The sequence below is a fragment of the Nylanderia fulva genome, unplaced genomic scaffold (genome assembly GCF_048542155.1).
Source record: "Nylanderia fulva isolate GAGA-0341 unplaced genomic scaffold, ASM4854215v1 Scaffold41, whole genome shotgun sequence".
NCBI classification, from domain to species: Eukaryota; Metazoa; Arthropoda; class Insecta; order Hymenoptera; family Formicidae; genus Nylanderia; species Nylanderia fulva.
In genome coordinates, this window is record NW_028190488.1 from 795,147 (window position 1) to 806,476 (window position 11,330).

The 11,330-nt window shown below is 41.7% G+C and overlaps 1 protein-coding gene across 1 annotated transcript; it reads left to right on the top strand.

The window, feature by feature from the left end:
* Window positions 1–531: 531 nt before the first annotated feature.
* On the top strand, window positions 532–10,889 carry LOC146721803 (uncharacterized). The gene is made up of 3 exons (XM_029319259.2): window positions 532–4,395; window positions 6,604–6,835; window positions 9,319–10,889. The coding sequence occupies exons 1-3, from the start codon at window positions 3,248–3,250 to the stop codon at window positions 9,601–9,603; spliced, it is 1,665 nt and encodes a 554-aa protein (XP_029175092.1). The 5' UTR covers window positions 532–3,247; the 3' UTR covers window positions 9,604–10,889.
* The last annotated feature ends 441 nt before the right edge of the window (window positions 10,890–11,330 follow it).

An 11,330-nucleotide genomic window follows, 5' to 3' on the forward strand; every position in this document is an offset into this window, starting at 1 on the left:
TAATTAACACCTGCGTTTAATATGATGTAAAGTGAAGAAACGGTATGTGACTGATACCGTGAAGTATAACGTGAATCTCGTAATTTCATCGAAACGTCGTGACGAAATCGGCTTACATAAACTTAAGCAATCTTGGGTAAATATATTTAATTAAGACTCGCGAAATGCATAAAAGACCTTACGTCAATAAAAGATGACGATATAATAATGGTATAATAATTATAATTATAAATGATTATTCTTACATTATAATACGAGTATATTAATAATATAATTTTTGATAACTTAATCTAAATATTATTAGAAATATAATTTTTTTAGAATTAGATTAGAAATTTTTATTTCTGAGCGATTTTTGAAGGATTATACTCTTGTGCAAATTTAAAGAAAAATGTTCTCTTAAAATTTTTTCTTGAAAATCATGGTTTGATTTTATAAGAAATTTTTTGGTTAATATTTTCCACAATAAAAAATATTAATATGCACATAATAAAATTAAGGTATTAATAATTTTTATTGTGATAAAAATATTAATCAGAGGAACTCTTATAAAATTCTTCCAATACATTATCATGATTTTCAGGGTAAATACTAAAAAAAAAAATTCTGTGTAGAGAAATAACATCCTCAGGGAGAAGAAAAACCTCAACCTCAATGATGTTAGAAAGTGCGCGACCGCGACTTTCCGTAAGACTTCAAGCCGATAATCGCTTTTTCCCCAGATCCCTAGGCTTTTACGTAATATGCCGAGCCAGGGTTCGAAACGCTCCGCGTTTTTCTTCGTCGTCGAACGCGAACCCGCACAACGTCAGCGTGATCAGTATGCTAAGAGGCCGCGTTGAACCCTCGTCATCTACGCGAGCGCGGGTCCTTACATTTACCTCTGCTCTATTGCCTCTCACGTTGCCTTCTACATACACAAATACAGATAGCTCACTCATCCGCTTGTTCGCTCACCCACTCGCTGACTCACACATTCGCTCATTCACACGCACACAAACGGACGCACGACAGGCCGTACATTCGTTGTTGACTACCTGACGAGAACTCGAGCTCTCGGCCAGTCACGTGGCCACGCTGATCGCGAAGGATGTTTGTGGGATCGCAAAGTCAGTCCGCGGCGGACGGCCTGTCGAGAAAGAGAGGATAGAGAGGCGGCGCGATCGGGTGAAGGAAAAGAGAAGGAGGAATGGAATGGAAGAAGGAGAAGGAGATACTGGATCGGGGATATCGCCTAAGGTCTTCGTGGTGTTGCTCTAGCTCTACCTGTCCGTAGGCAGCAGTTCGGAGCAACGTTGTCTCGCGCCTCCGTTCTCCGTGATCTCGCGAAATATATATATATATTCGTCAGCGAAGTGTGTTCGTGAAGCCGGAAGAATCTTTGGACTCGATGGAACGGAGGAATTCCCGGTATCCGGAGCATGTGAATGGGGGAGAAAAAATTCTCCCATAATGTTTCAAGAATATCGTTACGCAGGAGGAAGACGTCGGGTTCGCGCTCGAGGCCAGGAATTAATATGATATTTAGTTGTGCATTAGAAAGTGAGGTATTTCGTGGTGCACTGAAACGTGGAAGACAGGCGATGTGACGCCGAGCGAGACTCGAGGAAGCGAAGATGTGGACGAGAAGCTGAAGACGAAGCCGATTCTCCTAGTATTTCGCTGTCGCACTTGCTTAACTTTCTCGTCGATGTTAAAAGAGTTCGATTACCGAACTCTCGAATGAATTTTTCTTTACAGAATCCAGGAAGGAAATTGAAAAGGGAGACACTGGATTGAGAGAAAATAAATCTTGCCAGGCTTCTGCTAGCTGATGATTGCGACCATTTGCGTCGCGGATGCGGTATGCGGTAGAAAGTTTATCCGCGAAACGCCAGATAAACCAGATTGCCTTCGTTCGAAAAGAGCAGGGAGAAGATTCTATTCGCGTATACGCACTCTTGATAAAAAAAAAAGCACGTGCGATCGAGATAGAAAGGCGAGAATCGAGACCGTAACAACATCTCGGAAGATCAGCCGGAATGAGAGATCATTCTCCGATGAGAAAATCTGAGAAATCGAATCCTCTCTGCGGCTTCTCTAGCGTAAAATCGGTAAGAAGACCGAGGACGCACTTAACGATTTATTATACTCTGGTGATTTCGCGAACGAAAACGGAGTAAATTTAGGAGATTAAAGGCTGCGCGCATGTGAAACTATTAACGAGAACCGACGCGAGCGTTCACCGATTTTCACGGGATTGTATGCAAAATCGCGTCGGCGATATCGCGGGGCATCGGCCCGCGATCGCGACCCGCTTACGAATAAAGAGGACGAGGTGGACTCTCGCGAGGGAAGAGGAACGAAAGAGAAGAGAGAGACGAAAAAAAAAAGAAGGAAACGGTGAATCGACGCGAGGCACAGGAATCGCGGCGATTTCGCTGGCACAACGGCGTAAAAGCGCGCGGCGACGTTGCACAACACACTTGTCATTTCTGATCCGCATTCGACGTGCACGTTGCTCGTTCATGCGTTTTAAAGCGAAGGAAAAATCCCCCACCATTCCACTACTATTACCATATAGAACTTATGCATGTTAGAAGGAGTATATCCGGCCGCAGTAATCGTTTCTACAATTCGCGATCGCGGATTTTAAACAGGAGAAACATTACGAAATTGTTGGATGGATTTTCATGTCAGAAATGTATTTTGGTTCAAGAGACATTCGTTGACAGTTTACTTCATAATTCGCACATTCCTAATTGATTCGCGCGCGTGATAAGGAACAACGCGATAAAACTCGTCGTCCCTCTCTCTTATCTTGGAGATACTTTACCTGAACGCAGTTTTCACCGCGTCAGGTGAGAAGGTGCATTACCACTGACATTTAGTGTCGCGGAGTGATGGTGCGCATACTTTTACAAAACTGCTTCGGGGAAGGGTGCAGTTAGTACGACTCGAAAGACTAAGATGCAGTTGACAATTCGACCTCCATTTAACGCGAGAGAGAGACATTTCACACTTTGAAGTGCACGTGCATACATAAATATTTTTCAGCGCCACTAAGGCTAATATCGCGAATGACGCGATAGCAACGGAACGCAGAGTTAGCACAAGTATTTTCCGCCGAGAAGAATTTCATTTCGAGTGCAACGTCGTCGAGAGAAAGAGAAAAAAAAACACGTTTCCAGGTGCCAAGTATATTTTCGCGCACGCAAGCGCGTCGCCGTCGAGAATGAGCGGTTAGACGATCCGAAAAACGTGCGGAATGCAGTTAGCAACCAGTCAGAGACCTCACCCGCCTCCGGTGCCACCTCGGCCGAGTCGGCAGGTGGTCGCCGAGGCCCTTAAGAGGTCGCCAAGGCCGCCCTGTCCTACTAGACAGGCACCGCCGCCGCCGAACATGAAGCCCTGGAGATCCAATCAACAACAACAACCACAGCAACAGACGCAACAGCAACAGGTGGATCCAGCAACGACCGGACGCACGATCGTGTACGAGTCCATCAGGGAGGACTGCAAGGACGAGAGTGCATCTGATGATAGAGATCGCAAGCAGGCGCGAAATACAGACAGGAATGTCGAGGACAATCGGCCAGAGAATGGAGGCAAGATTGCCTCGTCTCACGAACATCACGAGAATATTAGCTCGGGGAGGCTTCATCCCACGGGAAACATTCCGGTAAACGTCGTCCGGAAACGCAACAGCTTGACCGAGGATCAACGACCTCAGCAGAGACTGGAGACTCGCGGAAACTCCCGCGGGAAGGATCCGGTGGGTCTGTTGGATTATCGAGGACGATGCAGGGCTTTGCCCGGTAAGGATCAGCTGAAGGAGAACGCGACGGAGAGAGTTGAAGTCGCCAGAACTGTCAACATGTCCTTGGAAGACAGACCTCGCGCCTCGTTCTCCAGTCCGGATTCCGCCGGCGGACAAGTCATGGTGAGTCATCCGGAAAAATGCAACGGCAGCCCGGAGAGAGAGGCAGATGACGAGCGAGTTAGGTCGACGCCCACGTGCAAACCGTGTCCCGGGGAGCAACAGCATCGGCAGAAACAGCATCCGGAAATTGTCTCGAAGGGAAAGACTGCCGGGAACGATAGCGTCGAGGCTGTATCCTCGATCGAGAGATCGACCAGCGTCCCGAGCGTTGACCGCGCCGCTACCACGGTGCTCGTCATCGACGAACCAGAGCGTAAAATCGCACTTAGCGATCATGAGGACAATAACGACGACGACGACGATGAGGACGACGGTGACAACAATATTCATCGGCAGGATTGGCTGGAGGCGGGAGTCCATTACTCCTCCACGCAGATCACTCTGCACGGAGACGACATCGTCGACGGGGATCATCGTATCAACGGTTACGATCATCGTGAGGAGGAGAGGATCACTGATCTCGATTTTATCAGGTAGAACACTGAAATTGCGATGAGGAAAATCGCGAGCGATTATGTAATGGATCGATTTAAAAATTCATGACGATGCTGGATATAAATGAGACTCTTTTCCGTTCGCCGATGGTGACGGAACTTGAAATCTTTTTAATTGGAAATAAATTGTCTTTTCAAGAGACCGCGCTTCTAATGTAAAACTCCAGGCTGCATGAATCTTATTTGGAATGCATTACGTTTATGATAACAGAAAGATTATATTCCATTTAAATTAAAAAGAATTAATATTTAATATTTAAAAAATGTCTTTTTAAATTTTAATGCCTCGAATATTTTTATTAAAATATTTAACACGGATTTTTTCAAGCGATATTTGATAATCATGCACAGAGAGAATTTTCTCTTATTAGAATTTACCTTAGAAACATGCAAATCGTGGGACAATATAGTATTGGAAGAATTTTTTATAAATTTCTCTGATTAATATTTACTAAAGTAAAAAAAATTACCTGATATAAAATATGTTCGATTAATTTTACTGTGCACATATTAATATTTTTTATTGTGGTAAATATATATTTAATCAGAGAAACTCTTATAAAATTCTTTCAATATCACATTATGTTTTACGATTACCATATGATTTTCAGGATAATTTATAAGTGAAAATTCTCTCCGTGTGACACTTTTATTCCGAGCGTGTAATGATAATAAAGACATGTTGAAATGCTATATTAATTTATCGGATAAATGATCTTTGTGATGTAACGTCATGAGACGTGACTGAATATATCGGTGCTGCTCACATATTAATTATCGAGGAGCAGTAGATGCTAACGTATTAATTATCGAGGAGTGATAGCTGCAGAGAGACTCGTGCATTGTTACCGTACTCGTTGATCTGGATTCAACGATTCGGCGATAAAAACGCGCCGCTTTCTCGCGTCGCGCGATAAATACCGTGTCGACACGCTATACAAACTGACCGTTCGTTAGTGCAACTAACATTTAAAAAAATGCATGTTCTTGCTCTCTTTCCTATCTCTCGTTCCGACAGTTCTCGCATCACTTTTGATTTTCTCTCCATCGTAAAATTGAATAGTCTAAAAAATACGCAACGTTTTAATATTAGAAATAATATTTAAGAATAATATAATAATATATCTTAATATATATATATAATAATATATAATATACATAGATACACACATATAAACAATTATACAAACTTTAATTAATATTACAATAAAAAAGTGGGAAGGAAAAATATATATGCATATATAGAGACTTACATAAATGTTTTCGCACTATGAAGAATTTTCTAACAATAAAATTAAATTAATTAATTGCAGTGTTTGCAAAGTACACAGAGAATTTTTTTCTTTCAAGTTAAACTGTTCTGTAATTTTACAATGTATTAGTATTTTTATTGTGGTAAATATTAATCAAAGAAACTCTTATAAAATTCTTCCAATGTCATATTGTCTCGCGATTATCATGATTTTCAGGATGAATTCTAAGAAAAATTCTTTCCGTGTATTAAACCGATATATCGGTATCTGCAACCTCTGTGTGTATTAAATCGATACTGTGCTTGTCGAAGCATCTGATCCATCTCGTCTCAGTGCGGAAAATAAAATGAAAAACAGACAGGCCGCAGAATCGAGTCTTATATCGATAAAAAAAACGAGCACACACTTGTGCGATGTATATACACGCGATGATGATAACAGCAGGGCAAAGTGAGTCATTCACAAAATCCTCCGCCTTCTTGACCGCAGGCGACCGACACTCTCAAGACAGATCGATTTTTATTCCATAAAATGATCGTGTAACGGTATCCCCGTTTCCTGCGGCCTCCATCATATTTTGCCTTTGGCAATTCACAGGAAAGAATATTCGATTCCTCTCTCGCTTCTCTTCACCTTGCTCACTCTCTTTCTCTTTCTCTCTTCTCGCGCAGATGTTCTTCCATGTACAACTATACTATACATTCATTTCCCTCGTGGATTTCTGATGTTTTCAGAATCGTCAGCAATTTATAAACTTGCCATGTGCCAGAAAATAGAATTAGTTTTGAACTCAAATATTACAGAACAATTTTAGCTATTTATTTTATCACTAGAAACTCATTGCGTTATCCTAATGTCAAAGGCGCTAAACAAATGTATGACTACACATTAATACAAATTGCCATAAAAAGTGAAACCTGGCGTTTTGTTCCAGCATACAAGAAAGGATCGCGATGTCTTCTCTGCAAGGACTACCCCCGTTACCGAGGAGTCTGAGCGGTTTCAACCTGAGCGGACGCGGCGAGAACGGTGAGCCACCTCCACCGCCCACGAGGTCGTCGAGTAAATCCCAAAGAGGCGGTAAACCGTCGTCATCCAGGCCGTCGCCACCTGCCAGACAACTCACCACCCTGGATACCCAGCTGGCGGTACTCAGGAGAGAAATGGTACTCTATTCGAGAGAATCGTTTGCGCTCTCTTTCGCGTCAAACGCCGAGGAATCCGGTCTCGTTACTTTGCTCGGGGAATCGCAACCCTCTCCCGATATATACTCATTTCTTAAAGCAAAAACTATATAATAGTACTGCGCGGAGTCATGTAGAATATAGGCTTTTCATATGGTTTTTGCGTACTTAATTACGCATCTTCTATAATTTTTTTTATGTATTATTTATTTAATAATGGGAAAAATATATAGAAGTATGGAATTTTTTATTTCGTAATTTAACGCGCTTAAAAGAGCATTGTTAATTGTTTTTTGACAACTCGATGATTTATATTTGATGCTTTTCTTGCAGTATTTATGAATCATTTTTAAATGAGTAAAATACAAAAAAATACAGACATGACTCATATATTTAACTTTCACATATTGAGAGAGAGATTTAAAAATTCTTTACATGTAATGTTGCGGACTTTGATTAATAAGTGACTCAAGCGATTAACATCGAACAAAAACAGGAAAGGATGACTGAGCATTTTTTAAAAACAATTGCAAAAATATTTGAACATTACATTTTGCAATGCGCAACAGCAGCAGCATCGTCCGAGATGCAGCAGCCGGTGAATTGTCGATGCTGTTCAAAGTGGTGTCTGAAATTGTGCATCCTCTAACGCGGCAGCCATTAACTTCAATAGAAACCATTAGTCATCCGCTGCGACGCGAAATGTACGAGCATACGGGAAAATTCCACGCGTTCGCGTGTAATAATGCGCGTGATTTAAAAATAACTCGAGAGATTTCCGTTGCCATTGATCGCTCTGACACCGAGGCGGAAGCTGGCGTAGTTTATATGCGCGAACCTCGTTTCCTCGCGTAATAATTTGTCATTTCAATGCTTTAAACTTGGCTCTACAGTATATTTTATAATATACTTTTTAATTCTTTCATATCTTTTGTATCCTATTTTTTCCATTTTTGATTTCTTAAATTCTCTTTCATTTTTTTTAAGGTATTTTTTCGGATTGCCGATTTTACTATGTTAATGCGAACTTTGTAAGCCTTGCCACTCCTTATCCTCGATATTTCAGTCGTCAATCCGAGCACGTTCCGTGAACCGTCGTCATTTTCTACTCGGTTGTCCACCTCTGTTGCTCCTGACATTTTTTTTCTCTCGATTCTTCCGCGTTTGTTTGGGCGACCCGACCGACCCGTTACCTCGAGGCCGCGATCGCGTGTGAATAAATTGCGGAGCGCGATGAGCGTGTATTTTATGCGTGGGATCATAAGCAGCGAGGGAAATCGTATCATAGCGCAGTAGAGAGGATACTTATATATCATATATATATATATATATATATATATATATATATATACACATATATATATATATACTCGTCGTGTATAGAGGTTCTACTTTTTCAATGGATACGCATTTTACGCTGTAGATTTCTGTTTGCGCAGCGGATGGAATATGCAAATGCGCTGCTTTATTAGATTCATCTGCGTCGATTCCTAGATATTTCGCGCGAAATTCCAAAAAGAATTTTGTTTCGATTAAAATTGCGTGGATAATCGCTTACGAAATTTGTATCTCTCAAGATCTCGTTAACATTGTCCATAATGTTTCTCATTATTACTCGACGAGAGCAAGATCCTTCGAGTGTCCCACTGACCCTAGACGATCTCGCGAATTACTACTCGTTTCGTACAAAATTCTCGCCACATCGCATTGATCACATTCGCTTTAGCATTCGCGGTCAATCTTTGTGAAATTAACTCTAACGGGACCTCGTGTAGAATTTCTCCGGAGAGAAGAAATCACGCGCTCGCGTGACAAGTGTTTGTTGTCCTGGGACCTCCGATTCGCGCGCTAACATCACGTGGTACCCCGTGTACCTTAAGTTAGGCTAATAATTTAATAGTCATCCCAGACAACACACGATGCGAACTAGCACAGCCGCTCCCACGCTACGTTTCCTCGGGCATGACTCGATGTTCCTCCTCCGGAGAGACCCCTTCCTTTTCCACCCGGTCGCTCTCTTTCACCTTCGCTCTTCTCTCATCCGCTCCTCGTAGTTCTTCTCCTTCCAATCTCGTTTCTCCTTTCGTCGCGCTCTCCGCCTCTCTAGGCCTCTCGTATTCTTCTTATTCTCATTTTATGTTCTCTTCTATACTACGATTCTCTCCTTCTCTACGTTCCCACGACCGCCGAGTCGCTTGGAAATGCGTCATTTCAGTCTGTAAATCACGAGGTAACATTTACCTTGGTGACCGTATGGTAAAAGTGAATGCGCCAGGTACACTGCAGTTTCTAGATTGAGTCCTACGCGAAATTTCGCAACAATTCACGGATAATAAATAATTTAAAAAAGCGAATCATGAGTGAATTACATAATCACTTTTATATTATCAAAGAAAGAAAGACAATTTTATTTTCATACTTCTATCGTTATAACAATTTCAATCTGTTTTTTTTTTTTTTTACAGTTTGGGTTGCGGCAACTTGATCTCTCTTTACTGTCGCAACTATGGTCTTTGAACGAGTCGATCCAAGAGTTTCGGCAGCTGCTACAGGAGCAGGAGGACCGAGCGCCTTCGCCGTCGCCCAGCAGCGAGGAGGGAGACGACACGTCCTACGGGACGCATCCGCCGCCACCTCCGAGGAGGCCGGCGCCCACGTTGCATCATCATCGACCGCCGCGACCGCCCAGGCCACCCAGACCTTCGGCCAGCGACGAGTCGCCGTCGAGCGAGGAGTGCGGAGCCGTTTGACGTATCGTTACTGAGAGGAAGAAGTACTCGAGAAGGTCTCGATCCTCTCATCGCACTTAGAACGACGCGTTCCTGGAAAACGCTGATATTTACGAGAAGAAAGAACCTCGAAAGACTAACGTGAAAGCAGAAATTGCGACGATTTGGGCTTTTCGATATCTTATCGGCGGTCTAAACTCGCACGTGACGTGACATTCAATTTGCGAACTATTAATTCCTAAAGGTACCTGCAACGTTACTTGTTAGGACACTCAAGATTGCGATCTATAAGTCGGTTCTCTCTCTCCCTTTTCTCTCCTTTAATTCACGATTGGGATTGACTCAATCGTTTGACTGGGAGAAATTATACCCGGTAAATGAATCGCGATTGCACATGCAAGCGAACGGTGTCACTCGTCTAGAGAAGCTGTCGCTTCTCTCGTAAACCATCGTTTGAAATTACGATCTATGACGTTGCTTTAGCATAAAAAAAGGACTTGTAATCAAATCAACCTGACTATTGCGATAGTTTGGTCGTCATTGCGGAGATTGTTTTGCGTATGCAGGGTAATAATCGCTTCGCAGTTTGAAGAAGAGAGTTGATTTGCCAATTCGCGCAATAATCGACGACATTCTGTATATGTCGCACTCTCTAGATAAAAAAAAAATGGATTCAATTGCCACGAGCGAGAGAGCTAATTTTAGCTCGGCACGCTACTCTCCTCTCTACTTGTGATAGCGCTCGAAGGGGCCTTTGATTAATGATAATCACATCCATATTTGTGCAGATTAAGATTTGAAACTTCGCTCCGTTGCGAAGCGACCATAACAGATCCGAGCCCGTTGCACCACGATTCTTTGGTGTTATAGTCCGAAAAATAGCGCGATTCTTTGACGTCACTTAGCCGAAATACAAGGCTAGTGAGTGCGAAAGAATCACGCGTGTTCTCTTCTCTTTCGGTGTTTTTTATACTGTTGTATCCCATTGCAAAATTCATTCTCGTTGTTGATATTCTCGGGTTAGCTCCGTAACTAGATCTGTGAGAAGGAAAAAAAGAAAAATTTAATATCTTTGAAAAATGTAACCTAGCGAGATTTCTACAAACATGTGATTTCTTATTAGTATATCTTTTAGTATTTTTATTTGTGACGTCTCAATCCGTCGAATTTACGTGCGTATGGTATTTTCAAAACAAAAAAAACTGGAATTTATATTAACGTTCCGCAGCGCCCTTTCGTGTAGATTAGCACGTGCTGTGTAAAGATATGATGTAAGACTATGCAGAATAAATGAAACTTAATTTAAATATACTATGTCATATAACTACAACCTTTCTTTGTATATACACCGTTACTCTGACACAGATAATGATCGACAATATGCGGCGTCTACATAGATGCAAATTGCATCTCGCTTTTCGAGATATAGTCAGCGGCAGGGTGTGTGCGGAAATAAATGGTGCAATATCAGGTCAGCGAGGATGAAGAAATCGCTGTAATAGAGTCTTCGTGTTATATAAAGTGTCGCGATATATAATCTCAGCTACAATATTTATTCTAATCACACGTTATTCAATATCTTCTCTATATGATTTTTAACGTTACGGTATAATGCGAGATATATAGTAAGATGTAGTATTTCATGAATATTTTTGCATACGTAAAAAAGATACAATTTTACGCAACTTAGGAGAATATTTAATTAATATTTAATTTTCATTTAATTATACAACTATAATAATTTTATA

Excerpts from the sequence above, each read along its gene's own strand:
- LOC146721803 (XM_029319259.2), top strand. The coding sequence starts at position 3,248 with ATGCAGTTAGCAACCAGTCAGAGACCTCACCCGCCTCCGGTGCCACCT. Across the intron at positions 4,396-6,603 it reads ACTGATCTCGATTTTATCAG|CATACAAGAAAGGATCGCGA; the intron begins GTAGAACACTGA and ends GTTTTGTTCCAG. Across the intron at positions 6,836-9,318 it reads CGGTACTCAGGAGAGAAATG|TTTGGGTTGCGGCAACTTGA; the intron begins GTACTCTATTCG and ends TTTTTTTTACAG.